Consider the following 18,071-nt stretch of genomic DNA (forward strand, 5'->3'; position numbering starts at 1 on the left):
AAATGGGGTTACGTAGATTTAGAGACCTAGTGCGTAGAATGATAAACCACTGTTTCTATAAATGCCACAGCTGGTTCGATATCCCAAGCTGAATTTCAATCACTTTCAGTTACCTTTTCAATTAACATTTTAACCACCTTTTAAATCACCCTCTCAATCACCTTTTCGATTTTCTTTCGATTTTCTTTTGATTCTCTTTTGATCCTCTCTTCCATCTGATATAGAAACGGAAGCTCCGGGTAAATTATTACCAACACGACAGTCCCAGACCGACTTCTATTGGTCAGAACTCAACCAGATCTAATACCACACCTCACAAGTTCCATACCTACTTCATTCATTATTATCTTTAATATACAATTCATCACGCGCTGAACAACATCGCACTGTACTCATCAGCACTCATCTTGCTCTCCACCACCTTGCTCAAATCATTCGATCTGAGAAGAACCCTGCGGACGGTCTCACTCTGCTCCAAACTTTCGTCTACCCACTCCAACTCCTCCCACTCCTCCTCGTCAAACTTCTTGGTGGCCGCCAAACAACCTCCAAGACGTGGCTGTTGATCAGACGCACTTTTGACAGACATTTGCACTAAAATCTCCTTGGATTTTGTCGGGTTTTCCGCCTTCATGGCATCCTTGAGCATCGCCTTTTCAGCATCCTTCTTCGCGTCAATGTGCGTGAACGTAGGCCGCAACTGGGCTGACCTGTGCAACGGAATCAATTTCATAATACCCTGGTCAAGCACCCCAACGTAGTAGCCGTCAGTCTCTACGAACGGCCCGCCAAGCGTCTGGGTCGTCACCTGGTTCCAGCTGTCTGCCTTGAGCGCGTCGTAGAAGCGACCGGTGTTCATCGGAATCTCAAGCTCGATGGACTGGGACGCTTCTTTGTAGCGCGAGTGGAGCGGCATCGACTCGGTTTCGATATTATACGGGCGTTTTGCCGGACGACCCGGGAACTGGAGGAGCGAAAATGTCACCTCTTCACCGGGACCTGATGCTGGGAGCGGGTTCATCGCCACGGGAATCTCCCATTCCACCGGATCCTCCTCCTCCTCCGCCACCTGGATATCCTCGATGGTTTGAGTGTACACTGGGACCTCAAGCACCTCTTCTTCTTCTGGAACAAACAAAGACATGATGAGGGAGCAAGAATGGGTTGGTACGTGTTTGATCCAAATCAAGTCTTTTAGCCGCCGGATAGTTTCAATTTTTTCATCGAGCCGCAGAGGCACGTGATGCATACGAGAAGGAACAGTTGAGGCAGGACTATGATGGGTCTAGAATACGAGAAAGAGGGAGGGGGTATATAAAGATTGCGTTAATTTACAAATATTTTCGAGCTTGGTATCCTTCGTTTATGTATTAAAAGGGCCATTAAACTCTAAAGGTGTCGTTGGAAGATGCCCTCTGATGATATTTCGGGATTATACCCTCCAGGCATCTTATCTTGATGATACCGCTCCTGGTCGTTAGCATGTTAGGAACTAGACCCCCCCGTCTATATTTTACCTTTTAACAGTAATCTCCCTTCGATCAGTCAATGATATCTATCATAATGGGACCGACACATATGGCTTTCAAAATACGATATCCATGGGCATGTAAGCTCAGTTTCTATCCACCACTTTCGGTAGTTTTCAAACTTATTATTATGCACGTGTAGTCTTTTCAAGCTGGCAGGGAAATCTAAATGCTGGATGGCTTGCTCTGACAAACCGTTGTGGCATAAATCCAAAATGTGCAACTTTGAGGGAAGTTTGGTTAGCCCAGCTAGGAGGTTTAGCAGGTGCTCATGCTCTTGGTTGTTCAAGTACAACCTTTCGAGGGAGTCCGGTAGCTGCAATTCGTTGATCGCGCTAATTGCGTTCTTCCTAAGATTCAATAATTTCAACTTAAGAGGAAGTTGAATGGCATCAATTGACGTAATCCTGTTATCATCAAGCTCCAACGAGAGAAGATTTTTTGGAAAATGGACATTTGCCAAGCTAGATATTTGGTTATACTGGAGATCTAACGTTTCCAAATGTGGTGGAAACTCAACGTTTTCTAATGAGGTTATCTTACTATAGGTGGCTTTGAGGTGGTTCAACCCCACAGGCAACTGGATTCCCGAAAGGGAGGATACGCCCGGGCCGCTTATAGTTAGGCGTGTGAGATATTGAGGGAGGGGAGAGATGTCACTAAGCGTGGTGACAGAAATTTTATCCAAGTTTAAATCCTGGAGCTTCAAACCCGGATTATCTGCGTTGGTAAATTGGATCCTATGAAGAGGATTGTGCGAGAGTGTAAGTTCGGTACAATTCACCGGAATATGGAAGTCCATTAGTTCGCTCAATTGGTTATGCTCAAGCGACATGAATTCAACGCTGTCAGGTAGCGTCTTCGAAAACTTTTGAAGTTTATTGCGACTCAAGTTTAAATAGGTCAATGATGGTGGGATGTCGAGTTCTTCGACTGAGATCAAATTATTGGACAGTAAGTTGAGAATTTGAAGCAGTGGAAGGTTTAATTTCTTTATTGAACGAAAATTTGTTCCACTGAGATTCAAATCAGTCAAGCTTAGAGGGAAGATAAAGTTTTCCAGTGAATACAGGGTAAATAACCCACCGTTTTCTTCGAGATTAAGTTTTTGGAGGCTTTCGGGGAAATTGATTTGGTATGATCTGGCTGTATCCGCATCTTCATCTGTTTCTTTCAAAAAACCGAAATCATTTTTACTGAGGTTGAGAGATTTTAAAGATCCCGGTAATGAGTTGACGAAATCTAGCGACGATAAATAAGCGTGTGCAACCAGTAAGGAAACCAAACTTGGAGGAAACTCGAGCATACGGATTTCGGATGATGTGAGCTCCGTAGTGTTTATTATCAACTCTTTGAAGCAATCCGGGAAGATATCCACGCGAAATTTGTTCAACGGGCAATTGGTGATGGATAATTTCTGTAATGCCAGAGGTAATTGACGTCGCTCAAAACTATCAAAATCCAGTTCCCACGGCTGGTCCAGTTCCCAATACGGGTCAATCCACCATAGCTCTAAATTCTCCAACAGCGAGGGTAAGTCAAATAGCTCATTGATTTCTGTCATGCTGAGTATTTCTCTCAACAGCAAATATTTCAAATTTGGTAACTTTAACTTGATAAAGTCGTCAATGGAAAAATACCGGGCCTTCACTATCTCAAACCTTTGTAAAGTTGAAGGGAGGTTGGCAAACACTGATAACAGCCCATGAGAGTCGCGAAGTACAAATTCTTGGAGATTTAGTGGAAAACGAACCGGCAGAGTGTCGATATTGGTTGTATATGAATAGTCACCTTTAATATCAAGCTTGCGCAAGTTGGGCAAAGGTGGAATGTTCGGATCAATTGGTCCGCATTGGACGGATATTTCTTGGATGCACCTTTGGACCAAAGGCGAGGATGGCAAACAGGCCCAGTCAAACATCGAGTTATATCCATAAATCGCAAAAGTTAGCGAGACATCGGTCACAATTGAGGAAATTTTGTTGAGCGCTTCTTCGTGGGGGAATCTATAATCTTTGATCTCCTTTTGAACATAAATGGAAAGCTTTTCAATTCGAAGCTGGTCTAATAGATCGCTACTTGCCAACGCCTCAAACTCAGAAGGCTCCATGTGAAGGGAGTTATCATCCATACGATGGACAGAACTACCTAACGAGTCGCAGAAGTTCAATTCAATGTTCGAGTAGTAACGTCTTCGCGCCACAAAAGCGAGGGTGAAATTCTCCGATTTCATCAATACACCAACTAGGGGAAGCAGTAGATGAGAGAAAATCATATCAACAATTTCTAACGGAAGTGTATCCCAGGTAAGGAAAATGGCATTGGAATCCATGCTGATAAGAAGGTAACAGGGGATGAGGAACTGGTGAGTTGTAGCTAGCCAGTAATCTAGATGTATCAGTTCTATATAAAGCTTTCGGTGGTAGAGACAGAGTATTATGTGATTGCTATACTTAACGTCACTATGGGATGTGGTCTGAGTGGACCATCGAAAGAATGTACTTGATGTAATGCACGGAATGCAAAAGAGTGAGTCACGGCATTGCACAGGCAGACCCTTGGCTGCAACATGCAGGGCCAATGTCATCGAGCATTCACTATGGCACGTTCGGCGGTCTACGTTTGATAGAAGCTTAATCCCTCAGTCTAAGCCCTCACCCCTTCTTGCTTATATATCTAATATATAAAAGAACAAGCAATATTCTCATAGCGAATGGTATCTACTATTACTGAATATATCACATTTTCCTGCGTCGATTGTAAACACCTGCATTGTCTGAAACATAGTTTTAGTAGGAACGCGGCAACATTTCAATATGAATGAACAACCCCCCAATCTAACCTACTTTCTCTTATCTCCTTACGACATATTTCCAAACACCCCCCACGTGGCTGTCACATTTCTTTCTGGCTATATCTCGTCAATCCTCTTCTGCATCACGTGAATAACACGTGACGTGATGAGTAGAATATTTTTTCTGCATCATTTCTGCAGGAATATTTTTTTTTTCATTCTCAACCACGCTACTCTACTCATTATCAACTCTCACTACACAATGGACGACGGTTTACTATTGAACTTTGCAACAGACGAACCAGCGCCTACCAGAAAGGCCAAGCTGTCCGGCAAGATTGTAGGAGGCTCGTGGAAGGAGCGCCGGAAGGCACAATTGGCGTCGCAGGGCCGTGTGGGCAGCCGCAAGAAGACGATTGACCTTGCAAAGCGCTTAGAAACGACCCCTTCTGTTCCAACCACTGAGGATGCTGAAGCCAGAAAGGTGCGTGCCTTGGCTAACGATAGAAAGAGAGGTGGGCCTAAGGAGTTCAAGGGTCCCTCCTCCAAGCAGATGCGGTTGGCCGAGAAGAACGGCGAGACCATTGCGCCAACTGACTCTTACGTCTCCTCCTTGTTCACATCCAACCCGAGTTTGACCAACGAAGTTGCTGAGGAAGCGTTCACCGAGCTCGCGCCGTCCAACGCGCCGTTGACGGATGCCACAACCTTCGAGGGACTTGGGATCGAGGGCCAGCTCCTTAAGCATCTCGAAGCCTTGCGCTTCACCAACCCAACCAAGATCCAGCGTGCGGTGTTGCCGCGTCTCTTGGAACGCGAAACAGATCTCTTTGTACAGGCGCAGACCGGTTCGGGGAAGACACTTGCATTCGCGTTGCCGATTTTCCAGAAATTGATGACGGTGAAGGACTTGGACCGCCAGTCGGGGGTTTTTGCGTTGATTTTAGCGCCAACCAGAGAGTTGGCCACCCAGATTTACAGTGTCCTCGAGACCTTGAGCCGGTGCTGCAACCGCATCGTCCCGGGGATCGTCATTGGTGGTGAGAAGAAAAAGTCTGAGAAGGCGAGAATTAGAAAGGGGGTGAATATCTTGGTGGCCACACCAGGTAGATTGCTTGACCATATCGAAAATACACAGAACATGGACTTGGCGAACATTCGCTGGGTCGTGTTGGACGAAGGTGATAAGTTGATGGAGTTGGGGTTCGAAGAAACCATCACCAAGATCTTGACCAAGATCACCAATACGTCCGCCATCAGCGCCACTACCCGCATCTACCCGACCTTACCAAAGCAGCGCATCAATGTCTTGTGTTCTGCCACCATCAAGGATAACGTTCAGAAGTTGGGTGAAATTTCCTTGCAGGACGCTGAAATGGTCAGCGCCGCGTTGGTGGGCGATGAGTCCGAGCAGATTAGCGCTCCGGGGCAGTTGTTGCAGCAGATTCTCGTGGTGCCGCCAAAATTAAGACTCGTGTCCTTGGGCTCTGTCTTGAAGAACATCACCCGAAACGAGAATCAGTTCACTCGCACTATGGTCTTCTTTTCCTGTTCTGATTCTGTCGACTTCCACTTTGCAACCTTCACCAAGGACGGGAAGAAGCTCCTCAAGCGAAAGATCCCCGAGGAGGATGACGAAAAGGTGACGGAAATCGCTCAGGGTGGCGATGACGATTCCACAGCCTTGACCGCGCCGTTGCTCTCAGAAAACACCTATGTCTACAAGCTTCATGGGTCGTTATCGCAGCAGGTGCGTACTTCCACCTTGGCCGCTTTCACCAAGGCCAGTGAGGGCAAACACACCGTGCTTTTCTGTACTGATGTGGCCGCCAGAGGGTTGGATTTGCCGGATATCTCCACAGTCATCGAGTATGATCCGCCGTTTGCCATTGAGGACCATTTGCACCGTGTGGGTCGTACCGCGCGTGCTGGTAACAACGGTAAGTCCGTGTTGTTCTTGCTCCCAGGGACTGAGGAGCAGTACGCCGACAGAATCAGCAGCTATCATCCGGCCGGGTTGCAGCACATTTCGTTCGAGTCAGTGTTAGTTGACGGCTTTGGCAAGAAGTGGGAGGTGGATGCCACCACATGGCACTTGAACGTCGAGAGGTGGCTCTTGGAGGACACCACCGCCCACGACAAGGCCGTCCAGGGGTTCACCAGTCATGTCAGAGCGTACGCCACGCATTTAGGGAGTGAGAGGGATGTGTTTAACGTGCGCACCTTACACTTGGGACATTTGGCAAAGGCATTTGGGTTGCGTGAGACCCCAAAGAGATTGGGGGGTGCCGGGTTGAAGAAGGGTGACGGCAAGGGCGAGAGCAAAAAGACAGGTAAGGAAGATGCCAGAACGAAGATGTTAAGAATGGCCAAGATGAATGTGAAGAGTGCCAGCAGTGAGTTTAACTTTATGTAACCAGGGGCTGATATCGGAAATACGCTTGTCAATTGGGCGTGTTTTCCGATTTTCTGTTGCCATTCTATCTTTCAGTCATCATCCAAGCCTACTCTGATGTCTTATGTCCAACTCTCTGCGCTTGCGTAGAGCCTTGTCCATTTTCTGTTCTGCTCTTTCCGCATGCATATGCAAGATCGCTGTTTTCAGCACTGTAAAATAACTAAGCATTGTAATATATTTCGTTAATAATCTGGAGTGTAGACATCAAGAGATTACACAGAACTGGTCGCAAAGCGAAGGCTCGATTAGTGTAATAGGGTATAAGCTGCGAAAAATGACCCAACTGGATCCGACAATCATTGACTTTTAAAGGTTTGAAGTTTATGCCATGACTTACTCTGTTCAGTACTTTTAACGCGAGAATCAAGATCAGCAGATATAGTTGATGCCTTCAGATCTCCCATAGATTTGCATCTACAGACAGTATTCTGCACTCGAAAGGTCAACCTCACAATTCTGATCTTCCTCCGCATGGAACTTTATGAGATCTCGTGGAATATTCTGCTAAGCTCCTCGAAAAGCTATATATACGTCCCTTTGAACCACAATCTATTTCCTCCGTTTTATATTACAAATAAAAATCACAATGAAACTCTTAATCCTTTTTGTCCTCACCACCATGGTTGGTACCCCCACTGGAATGGTACAGGGATTTCAAAATACCACCCTAGAAAGCATTGCATCCGGCTCTGTTCCCCTTTCCAATGCTGATGATCCCCTCTTTACGAGCCAAACGATGTACCTCAAAGAAGACCAAAATTGTGACTTCTTGGGGGCCAACAACATCCCCTTCACTGGCCACCGCGTGTTCAAGTCCAGTTCTTTGAAGAACGATGTCATACTCACCCACTCTCTTGTGTTTGTCAACTGCTTCCTCGGAAGCGCCATTCAGACGTCATCAATCAAGATTGACAGGAAGGATGACATGATATACAACCGGATGTTTAATGCGATCAAGAACCCGAGAAACGCCACGTTCCCGAACGGAACCTTGTTGCTTGAACTCTACCATGGAATGGACAAGATCGATCACCGGTCCAAAAAATGGCTCATGGGGTTGAAGAATGTCTTTGTGGACCTCCTTGATAGTGCCAGAATCAAGTGGCTTTCGAGTGACTGGTATTTTAACCACAAAAATACTGTCTCCAGACACTATAACTTTGCGTTGCGCTCGTTGAACAACAAGACTCTCGCCGCGGAAATCTACTACTCCCCAGAGAACATGGACTATTATTCTTTTGCTCGTTATGCAAAGTTCAGAAACCGGAAAATCACCGCGTATATTCCCTTCCAGACTGTCGGGGGACAGTTTAGCTGTGTGCCCACAAAGACGCAGCTCGACGAGCTCATCGCCAAGTTTGAATACAGCAAGATCGGGGGGGCCTTTGACGGCGACTTTGTATGTGACCCGGAAACTGCCGTTGCAGTCAAGCCTTTGCTTGCAGACGAGTTTTACAAGTTCAGAATGGGGGCGGCCTACCCCAACAACCCTTTTGAGGGCAGTTCAGGGATCCAGTTCCAGACTTACTTCCACACTCCGTTGGTCTTTACCGCGAGTCCGTTAGACCCGAGATATATGTTTGGTGACTGGAGCAAAGGACTCAGGGTGGACGAAGGCTATGCTTATACTTCTGGTCAGTGGCTCAACATCCGTGAGTTGGAGAACAAGCTTATTCTGGTGATTGGCGATGTCTACGAACTCTTTCTATTGCCAAATTCGTTCTTTCCTTTCGAAGCTGATTTTTGGAAGGGGATTTTCGGGGATGTGCCGTTAAACATCGGTGCCATAGCCGTGGATAGTGTAACCAAGTTTGTGGTTCCAAAAGGGGTCAAGCAGGTGATGGATAGCTGGTTTGAGAACGGAGCGTGGGCATGGACTATGTTTCCCTTGCATTACGACTTGGACACTTTCTTGACACTACTTATTCGGAAGCTTCCGTACGATATGGCCGATTATTACAAAAGCCAAATCGAAAAAGCGTACGTGGAGTTTGACCAGAGTTGGAGAGACTAATCTGGAGGGACTAATTTGTTTAAACGCATGAGCCAAACGTTTGATGTGACGCGTAACGCGCGGCGCGTTTTTTTCGCAACCTCGAGTGGAGTTTGGTTTTCATTTGTATTTCGTACATATCACGCGGTACAACCTTGCGACAAAACCTTACAACCAACAATCTAGATACAACCGTTTTATACCATCTTCATACTTTAGCCCCATATCTTTAGCCCACCTTTATTCCACATGTACGGAGACGCAGCAGACAAGCTCGTCGCAGATGCAAAGAGATCCACGCAGTTGACACATCTACCGCTCTACCAGGGCGAGTTGATCCAGAACATTATCAATGAAACCAACGATTTGCAGGCCGAGGTGGAGCATCTCACCAATGAGGAGATCGTGTCCCAGACGCAGAGCCAGGGCGACCGCACCAACCAGTGCCAGTTGTTCATCTCACACTTGGCAATGAGGCGAAACAAACGCTGTTTGCTCGCTTACCAACGCTACAGGGCTGAGCGCCTCCAGTACATGTCGTGGTTGAATAACACGACTGGCATCACGGTGGATGAGCCGGGTGCAGCGCCGAGCGGAAAGGCTGCCGACAGCTTGAACCACAATGAGGAGGAGTACTTGAAGAAGTATAACGAGCTTATCATCAATTATAACAAGGAGTTTAACGAGTCTCTTGACTTGACAGGGGACATCGAACCGCCCAAGGATATTTTTATTGATGTTCGTGTGTTGAAGGATGTTGGCGAGATCACCACGGAGTACGGTGTGTTTAACTTGACCAAGGACAGTCAGTTTTTTGTGCGGTACAACGATGTGGCGAGGTTGATTCAGCAGGGATATTTGCAGAGGTTATAGATGGTATATATTTGATTGGTAAGGATGTGTATGGATAGATATTGTAAACGATATAAATCGCAATATATAAATGGGTTTCTTTTGAGACATTTCCATAAGGTGTAACGCAGATATGACTGAGTCCAGTCTAGTCAAGGCTTAAGTGTTTGTCCAACAGTCTATTATTTCACGCAATGTAATAGATCTTTAGAGAATCAATTGGACTAGAGTTGAGGTATTAAGATCATTTAAGAGATACGGTGCATTAATTTTACAAAATTATTCGACATCTCCAAAATTTATTTAGGACACATTGTTACATCATTGAAGTTCTTACGTAACCATCCTTGAAAGCTGTTAAAGATCTTTGTGTCGTCACCACGCTTCCACCACACAATAAGCGTGTCATGGGGGTCCAAATAAATCAGAAACACGTATTTCCAAGGCATCTCGTCTTCCAACTTTTGTCGCTTAACTATTTCATCCGCTTCGAGTCTAGCCATTTTTCTTCTATAGGCTCTTGTCCAGATGCCTTCATTGAATGATAGTAAAACCTCGTCATCTTTAATCTCCATCTCATAACCCACAGATCCTAGTAACATCAAATCAACGCGTTCTCCCAACTGAACGATTCCCATTTCGGTAGTGATCTTCACAGTTTCGAGGGTTTTTACCGGCAAATGCGCCGGATCTATGCCCGTTCCTTTGAGTTTTTTCAACTGTGCAGCGGCGATTCTCGGCCTATCCACCCCAAAGGACCATGCAACAATCCATCGGCGGGTCTTTCCCAAGCTCTGGGATGAGCTGCCAGACAACTCGCTTACGGTGCTATTGGTGATTCCCGCAGTATAGAGGTTTGCTAGCACTTGTGAAACACTCTCAAATTGTCCCAATAATGTGGTATACCACTTCACTAGAGATCTGCTTTTCACCGATTCCGCAATCATTTTGGTGACAAATCCAACTTCACCCCCATCCGGATGGACCAACTCGCTGTAAGAAGCTTTGATAAGCGGGATAGACATGGAGTGGGTCTTGCGCAGAAAGTACTTTCCCACGAGCTGCTCGTAGGTGGCGTAGAACGGTGGGTTGCACATTGTGAAGGTGACCCTCGAGGAGGCTACAATATCCAGGAAGAGCACATCGGGGGTGGCAGATCGGTCCACAAGCGATACCAGAGGGCTTAGATGGTTTACTCGAATGTTCTCCGCGGCGACCAAGAGTGAGGCGGGGTCGATATCTGTGGCAATAAACTTCCAACCGTACAAGGAGTGGCCAAGCATCGGGTAGATGAGCGAGTGGCCGGTACCGATATCCAAGCCGCAAATGTCACTACAGCCGGTATCGTCAAGGAGCCGTTTTAACCAGTTCAAGTACAATACCCGGTTGAAAACGCGCGGAACAAGCCGTCCAGGAAGGAAAACCGCATCGATGGAATAAAACTGTAAAAGAAGAGCTTTACTCATAGCAACAACCGCCTCTGGTTCCAGAAAGTCATAGACATCCGTGCCGGTTACAAACCACGGCTGTAATTGGGGGTGGTGCACCGAGAGGGTCCGGAAATCCACTTGGAAACGGTTCTCCAAGGTGGGAATTGCAAGGACTGGAGATCCACTTTCCGTTCCTTGATTCCCTTCCCGTACAGGCTTTGCAACACCAATTTGTTCTGAAAAATGCAGTGACTCTGTTTTCTGGCGTTTCCGCACCCCCGGCTCCTCAATCGAGCATCCTACTTTGTTTTCCTGGGAGGTTTCCCGAAAGGCGCGGACGATTCGCGAGCCTGCCATTCCATGAAAAAAACTGCTGAAGGTGCAATATATCTGTTCTGTAACGACCAGTAATGGAATATATAGCGGCTATAACAGAATTAAATTCGTGGTTTAGGCAAATGATTAGTGTTGAGGGCTCATCGGCCGGACTGCTCTGCGTGAAATTATGCAGACTACTTTTAGAGCTAAAGATTTAGCCATCACGTGACAACACCTTAGGAATGTAATGCCTAAGTCTCGGAGTTTCGGGGCTATAAAATGCGTGAGCCGATGAAACAGAATACAGACTAAGATTGAAAGAAATATGATAAACTCTGAGACTTGTCGTCTCAAAGGACTGCCGTTTGAATAATAATATCCTAAACAAATGCTTGATATAGGAAGTTGAGAAGACATAGGATTCTCCTCAGACCGAGCAGTCGGCACATAATACTTTACTTAAAAATGGCAGCACAAACTTGTAACAGACAAGCAAATAAAAACCTCATACAAAAATGATTTTAACAGACTTTTTAAACGCTTGGTGAGACCCAACAAGATTTATAAATACATAATCCTCATTCCATGCCCAACACCCATAGGTTTTGGTCTTAAGCGATTGAAGCTTTTCGTTAATTCTCCAAATATGGTATACAGTACCATACCTGTTTGACCCAAACAATCTATCATACGATTCCAATAATCCATACAATGTAGCATCATACCAAAGATTCATTCTACCTCTACACCGACTTGTCGACTCAGCCTTGCATCTAGATCTGGAATGTGCCTGGCTGCGCCGCACCTCTGCAACTACATTTTTCTGCGTCTCAACCAGAAGTTCAAGTGTTTTGCTCTGCCCAAGGCAACTTTGTGCAATTGCCTGAACATCCACAAGTCTCTATCGATTGACTGAGGATTATCATTTTTTTCTGTCAGTGACACTCAGATTCTTCCTTGCTCAAGCTTCCCGCCATGAAGTACGGATGGAGCATGGCGCTATCGGCAGTCTTGCTCGCACACTTCTGTTTTTGGTGGTATACCAACGGGGTGATTGACCGCTTTGTTGCCGCCTTTACCAAACACATTGCTACCACAAAGTTGGCAGAGTTTCCCCACCCCGACTTTTCCCTCTCGGAACCTCCCAGCGAATATGCGCGGGAAAACGCAACTTTTGTGACGCTTTGCCGCAACTACGAGACGTACGAGATGCTCGAATCGATCCAGATCGTGGAGGACCGCTTCAACCACAAGTATCACTACGACTGGGTGTTTCTCAACGACAATGAGTTCACCCCCGAATTCCGCTCGGCTGTTGCGGCGGTTGTCAGCGGAACGGCCTACTTTGGGAGGGTGCCCGAAAGGCACTGGGGATACCCCGACTGGATCAACCAGACATATGCGGCGGAAGTGCGGCAGCAAATGGAGAACGACGAGATCATCTACGGCGGGAGCGAGTCGTACCGCCACATGTGCCGCTTTGAGTCGGGGTTCTTTTTCCACCACCCCATAGTTCAGAGGTACAAGTATTACTGGCGGGTGGAGCCTGGCATTAAGCTCTACTGCGATATCGATTATGACGTGTTCAAGATGATGCGTCAAGCGGGCAAAAAGTACGGCTTCGCAATATCTTTGTACGAATACTCCAACACCATTGCGCTGTTGTGGTCGACAGTGCTCAACTTCATGAAGGCCAATATGGATATGATCAATACGGGCGACGACAGCATGAACGAGTTTATTCTCGACTACGGGTATGACAATGAGTCGGTGGAAAAACCGCACCCGCTCCAGGCATCTTACAACCTTTGCCATTTCTGGACCAACTTTGAGATAGCTGACATGGACTTTTTCCGCTCGGAACAGTATACGCGTTTGTTTGAGTACTTGGACCTTTCTGGCGGCTTTTTCTACGAGCGCTGGGGCGACGCCCCGGTCCACTCCATCGCCGTGGGGTTGTTTCTCAACAAGTCGGAGGTGCACTGGTTTGGCGACGTGGGGTATTACCACGTACCGTACATGCTGTGTCCATTAGACTATGGTCTCCGATTGAAGAACCGGTGTTCGTGCGATCCGCGGAAGGACTTTAGCTTTGAGATGTACAGCTGCACAGGGCATTTTCTTGATATAACGGGGCAGCAGAAACCGCTTTTATCAGTTTAGGTTTCGAAGCATTCCGAGTAAGGGCCGTCTATGTCAAGGAATAATAGTTTGAGAAAAGGGAGGTGCAAGAAAATGTGATAAAAAAATGTCCGTTATTGTTGATTAAGAATCTCTCCCAGTTTTGAGCAGCCCATTTACGTTTGCACTTTGATCGAATCAAACCAATGTGAGGGTATCAAAGAAAATATCCCTCTAAAAGGGATATACTCTTATCCTAGACTTTCACAGGACAGTGTTGAAAATAGAAACACGTTTGCTTGCCCGTGATTCAGTCGAGTAGCAGATTTCACCGCATTAAATTTATAGACAGCATAAAATATAAATTATCAGCCATAATAAACACAAGGATAAATTTAACCCGACGAGTTAAAATACTGATACAAAAGATGTTCTAAAACGTTAACCAGGAATGCCTTGAAAAGTCCAAAGATCAAAGATTTAAATCCTTTAAATCCAACTCATTGTTTCACATCACCCCATCCAGGGCACATAACCTCATTTTCACTATCTAAATTCCAGAACAGGAAGCTACAGCAGATAGCCACCATTCCAGTACATCACACTATGAAATTCCAATTGCCGTCTATCATCCCTTTTATTGCTCCGCTTCTCCAGGTAACCCTTGCACACGACCCCCACATCAACCCTCAGGGCAAGGGGTCCGATTTGAAGCAGCGGATGCCGAACGACATGACCTGGGAGACGTGGCACATGAGCTCCGAGCACGGGATCAGCGAGTTTGACCACGACTCGTTCTTCACCTTACACGACATCGAGGGAAACAAGGCGTGGGAAAAGAGGGATATCCTCAATTTGTACGGGGTGTTGCGCGAGGAGGTGGTGGGTAACGGCGACGGGATGGGCTCCCATGACGAAACCGAGGGTATCAGCGACAAGACGCGTGAATTTGTGGCTAATTCCGTTTTGGAGTTGTTGGACACAAACAAGGACGGGAAGGTCAGCCTCGAGGAATGGCGCAAGTTTAAGGAGGCAGGCGGCTATTTGAGAGACTATGGTGTCGGGGTGGGGCACCACTTGGACTTTGAGTCGGAGTACGAGGTACACCACTGGAAGGAGTTCCACGAAAAGGACGACCCGGATATGAAGATCCAGCACGCTGCCGATGTGGAGCATGAGTTGTTGCACCACTTGCACGAGATTGAACACAAGGATGCGGAGGACTTGGAGGCCGGTAAGGCTGATTTGAAAGCATATCAGCAGTATTTCAAGCAGGAGCATATCCCGAAGAAGTACAGAGTTTAGACAGCTACTCCACAGGAGGCATCAGTTGCTGCCGTGACCGCCTGGATAGGTTGTGGTTTGGGTTCTACGTATTGTAAAAGACTTTGATGTGGCGTAAGTTGTAATGCTATGGCTAGGCCATTGCTTTTCAATCTGTTTAAATATCTGTCATCGAGAACTAGCCATGTCTGTGATTATTCGAAAATGAAAGAGGGGTTTAGAACGGGGCATCTGGAGAGATGAATGAGCTAAATGAGAGCTTGAGAATATGTGCTCAGCTTATTTTGCCAGCCCCATTATTTTTCCTCCCTCGGGTTATAATTATGTTTCCAAAGGTGTGAATTTATAGAGTCAGATCCGCGATTCTCTGATTGGTAGCGTTGAATCAATATTAATATAATAGATCCAGCTATTTGCCATTGTCTCCTCTTCATAAAAAAACAGTCAGAAACTAAACAATCTGAGTCCATTAGTCACAAATAAACCTTGGTTACTTTAAATAGGATAAGGTCAAAGCTTGCCACTTAAGGGCTACCTTATTACAATACCAATATCCAAGAACACTCCCCATATATGATAAGTAACCCCCACACATAATTCCCAGCGCTGAATATTCGTAACACTCACAGTAAAGCAAAATACTATCTTGTCAGGTTGGACATAAATGAATGCCCCAGTCGTGCGCGTACCAGCAAGACTTTTCACAGGCTATTTACCAACGGCCACCACTCCGGCTCTCACCGTCCTTCGAGATCTACAACCAAAGCATGTCAAATATTGGTTTGCAAGTGCGCCAATCGGTGCCAGGAATCGACCCAGTTGTCGCAGAGTACGCCGTCGGCTATATCACCCACATCTCGCTGTGCACTGAGGACAGCGTTTCCGCCCAGCAGGTGGACATCCACGGGGAGATGCAATTCCTCTCGGACTTGCTTGTGAGTGCGGGTGGAAACCCGGAAAAGGTTTCGGCGATGCGCACAAAGATGGCTGAGGTTTTGACCAAGAAGTTGCGCGAAAATATGGCCAAGTTAGAGTTGACCGGTGACACCTCCAAGCGGTTGCTTGACCGCTCGTTGTTCAACAACCGTGAAGCGCTGTCCTCGTTGGCGTTGTTGGGTGCGACACAGGACATTGAACACAACGGGAGAAATATGGAGACACGTGTTGATAAGAAAAAGTTGGAGAAGGCGGAGCGCAAGATTGCGAAAAAGGTGGCCAAGAGAGACAACAAGTTTGTCAAATACGAGGCGTCCAAGTTGTTGAATGAACAGAGTAGCGATGATTACGACGAGTTTTTCCTCAAGATCAACCCGATTGACTTCTCGTCTGGGGCCGGTGCTGGTAAGTCTAAGGACATCAAGATCGACAACTTTGACTTGTATGTGGGTGAGGGCCAGAGAATCCTTTCGAACGCATCACTCTCCTTGGCGTACGGCAGACGCTACGGTATTGTGGGCCAGAATGGTATCGGAAAGTCGACGTTGTTGCGCGCGTTATCGCGCAGAGAGTTGAACGTGCCGAAGCACATCACAATCTTGCACGTCGAGCAGGAGTTGCGCGGTGACGGAACTTCCGCGTTGCAGAGTGTGTTGGACGCTGATGTGTGGCGCAAACAGTTGTTGTACGAGGAATCAAAGATCCAGGAGCGCATCAGTGATATCGAAAAGTTGCGTGCGGACTTTGACGAGGACTCCTCGGAGGTTAGAAAGTTGGACGGCGAGAGGGACGACTTGGAGTCCCACTTGCTTGAGGTGCATAGCAAGTTGGAGGAGATGGAGTCGGACAAGGCCGAGGGTCGTGCTGCGTCGATCTTGTACGGGTTGGGCTTCACCAAGGAGACACAGTCCATGCCAACCAACTCGTTCTCCGGTGGGTGGAGGATGAGATTGTCGCTTGCTAGAGCCTTGTTCTGTAAGCCGGACTTGTTGTTGTTGGATGAACCGTCGAATATGTTGGATGTGCCGTCGATCACCTACCTCGCCAACTACTTGCAGTCCTACCCATCGACCGTGGTTGTGGTGTCGCACGACAGAGCGTTTTTGAACGAGGTTGCCACGGACATTATCCACCAGCAGTCTGAGAGATTGAACTACTACAGAGGTGCCAACTTTGACTCCTTCTACAACACCAGAGAGGAGAGACGCAAAAACGAGCGTCGTGAGTATGACAACCAGATGGCCTACAGAAAGCATTTGCAGGAGTTTATTGATAAGTTCAGATACAACGCTGCCAAGTCGTCCGAAGCGCAGTCCAGAATCAAAAAGTTGGAAAAACTACCGGTCTTGGAGGCGCCAGAGGAGGAGAAGATTGTGTCCTTCCACTTCCCCGACCCGGAAAAGTTGTCCCCGCCAATTTTGCAGTTGCAGAACGTCACCTTTGGCTACGACCCATCTAAGTTGTTGTTGACCAACGTCGACTTGGATGTGCAAATGAACTCGCGTATCGCACTTGTGGGTGCCAATGGGTGTGGTAAAACCACCTTGTTGAAGCTCTTGATGGAGAGATTGACCCCGTTGGACGGTTCCATCACGCGTAACGGGAGGTTGAGAATCGGGTACTTTGCCCAGCACCACGTCGACGCCATGGACTTGAACGCGTCTGCCGTCACCTGGATGTCCAAGACCTACCCTGGGAAGTCCGATGAGGAATATAGACGCCACTTGGGGTCCTTCGGGATCACCGGTACCTTGGGGTTGCAGAAGATGCAGTTGCTCTCCGGTGGACAGAAGTCGCGTGTGGCCTTTGCCGCGTTGTGCTTATCGAATCCGCACATCTTGGTGTTAGATGAGCCATCGAATCACTTGGATACCGCTGGGTTGGACGCGTTGTCCGAAGCGTTGGACAACTTCAAGGGTGGTATTTTGATGGTTTCGCATGATGTGTCCACGATTGACAGAACGTGCAAGGAGATCTGGGTCAGTGAGGACGGTACGGTGCGCAGATTTAACGGTGATATTCATGACTACAAGAAGTACATCTTGGCGTCTGCGAACAGTGCCGGTGTGGTAAAGCAGCATTGAGACGAATACAGTGAGTATCCAGAGATTAAATATACTGATATTTTGTACATTAAGGGGGGGGGGACACCCCTGGGATGCTTGTAAGCTGAAATGGGGTAGCATTTTATAGGCCCAGGCTTGGAAAGCATGGCTGGATGTATTACAAAAGCGGAATTTTGCGGTGTTACCTGCCTTCTGCATACCCTATTGATTCGACACATATTCTCATAATTCAGCCGAGCCATCATATATCATGAGAACGAAACGTGTCTAAACTGATGTCACTAATTAAA

The 18,071-nt window shown here is 47.0% G+C and overlaps 9 protein-coding genes across 9 annotated transcripts; 6 read left to right on the forward strand and 3 right to left on the reverse strand.

The window, feature by feature from the left end:
- Positions 1–99: 99 nt before the first annotated feature.
- On the reverse strand, positions 100–1,158 carry BABINDRAFT_162374 (DNA-directed RNA polymerase III subunit). Its single transcript, XM_019129318.1, has one exon. It carries the CDS (start codon positions 1,142–1,144, stop codon positions 365–367), a length of 780 nt encoding a protein of 259 aa, XP_018983999.1. The 5' UTR covers positions 1,145–1,158; the 3' UTR covers positions 100–364.
- A 199-nt stretch (positions 1,159–1,357) lies between these two features.
- BABINDRAFT_162375 (uncharacterized protein) lies at positions 1,358–3,987 on the reverse strand. Its single transcript, XM_019129319.1, has one exon. It carries the CDS (start codon positions 3,859–3,861, stop codon positions 1,546–1,548), a length of 2,316 nt encoding a protein of 771 aa, XP_018984000.1. The 5' UTR covers positions 3,862–3,987; the 3' UTR covers positions 1,358–1,545.
- Positions 3,988–4,567: 580 nt separating this feature from the next.
- On the forward strand, positions 4,568–6,946 carry DBP7 (putative ATP-dependent RNA helicase). The gene has a single exon (XM_019129320.1). It carries the CDS (start codon positions 4,586–4,588, stop codon positions 6,737–6,739), a length of 2,154 nt encoding a protein of 717 aa, XP_018984001.1. The 5' UTR covers positions 4,568–4,585; the 3' UTR covers positions 6,740–6,946.
- A 454-nt stretch (positions 6,947–7,400) lies between these two features.
- BABINDRAFT_167871 (uncharacterized protein) lies at positions 7,401–8,795 on the forward strand (the record flags this gene model as incomplete). The annotated part of the gene is made up of 1 exon (XM_019130546.1): positions 7,401–8,795. One exon carries the CDS (start codon positions 7,401–7,403, stop codon positions 8,793–8,795), a length of 1,395 nt encoding a protein of 464 aa, XP_018984002.1.
- A 141-nt stretch (positions 8,796–8,936) lies between these two features.
- PSF1 (DNA replication protein) lies at positions 8,937–9,722 on the forward strand. Its single transcript, XM_019129321.1, has one exon. The coding sequence runs from the start codon at positions 9,024–9,026 to the stop codon at positions 9,645–9,647; it is 624 nt and encodes a 207-aa protein (XP_018984003.1). The 5' UTR covers positions 8,937–9,023; the 3' UTR covers positions 9,648–9,722.
- A 203-nt stretch (positions 9,723–9,925) lies between these two features.
- BABINDRAFT_38634 (uncharacterized protein) lies at positions 9,926–11,413 on the reverse strand (the record flags this gene model as incomplete). Its single annotated transcript, XM_019131886.1, has 1 exon — positions 9,926–11,413. One exon carries the CDS (start codon positions 11,411–11,413, stop codon positions 9,926–9,928), a length of 1,488 nt encoding a protein of 495 aa, XP_018984004.1.
- An 842-nt stretch (positions 11,414–12,255) lies between these two features.
- BABINDRAFT_162380 (glycosyltransferase family 15 protein) lies at positions 12,256–13,891 on the forward strand. The gene has a single exon (XM_019129322.1). The coding sequence runs from the start codon at positions 12,350–12,352 to the stop codon at positions 13,535–13,537; it is 1,188 nt and encodes a 395-aa protein (XP_018984005.1). The 5' UTR covers positions 12,256–12,349; the 3' UTR covers positions 13,538–13,891.
- Positions 13,892–14,211: 320 nt separating this feature from the next.
- BABINDRAFT_162381 (uncharacterized protein) lies at positions 14,212–15,189 on the forward strand. The gene has a single exon (XM_019129323.1). The coding sequence runs from the start codon at positions 14,228–14,230 to the stop codon at positions 14,798–14,800; it is 573 nt and encodes a 190-aa protein (XP_018984006.1). The 5' UTR covers positions 14,212–14,227; the 3' UTR covers positions 14,801–15,189.
- Positions 15,190–15,546: 357 nt separating this feature from the next.
- GCN20 (putative AAA family ATPase) lies at positions 15,547–17,799 on the forward strand (the record flags this gene model as incomplete). Its single annotated transcript, XM_019131907.1, has 1 exon — positions 15,547–17,799. One exon carries the CDS (start codon positions 15,547–15,549, stop codon positions 17,797–17,799), a length of 2,253 nt encoding a protein of 750 aa, XP_018984007.1.
- Positions 17,800–18,071: the final 272 nt, after the last annotated feature.

Source organism: Babjeviella inositovora, assembly GCF_001661335.1.
Source record: "Babjeviella inositovora NRRL Y-12698 unplaced genomic scaffold BABINscaffold_9, whole genome shotgun sequence".
Lineage (NCBI taxonomy): Eukaryota > Fungi > Ascomycota > Pichiomycetes > Serinales > Babjeviella > Babjeviella inositovora.

Bases quoted from the DNA above. Each gene is read 5' to 3' on its own strand.
- BABINDRAFT_162380 (XM_019129322.1), top strand. From the start codon at position 12,350: ATGAAGTACGGATGGAGCATGGCGCTATCGGCAGTCTTGCTCGCACAC.
- BABINDRAFT_162374 (XM_019129318.1), bottom strand. From the start codon at position 1,144: ATGTCTTTGTTTGTTCCAGAAGAAGAAGAGGTGCTTGAGGTCCCAGTG.
- DBP7 (XM_019129320.1), top strand. From the start codon at position 4,586: ATGGACGACGGTTTACTATTGAACTTTGCAACAGACGAACCAGCGCCT.
- BABINDRAFT_162375 (XM_019129319.1), bottom strand. From the start codon at position 3,861: ATGGATTCCAATGCCATTTTCCTTACCTGGGATACACTTCCGTTAGAA.
- PSF1 (XM_019129321.1), top strand. From the start codon at position 9,024: ATGTACGGAGACGCAGCAGACAAGCTCGTCGCAGATGCAAAGAGATCC.
- BABINDRAFT_162381 (XM_019129323.1), top strand. From the start codon at position 14,228: ATGACCTGGGAGACGTGGCACATGAGCTCCGAGCACGGGATCAGCGAG.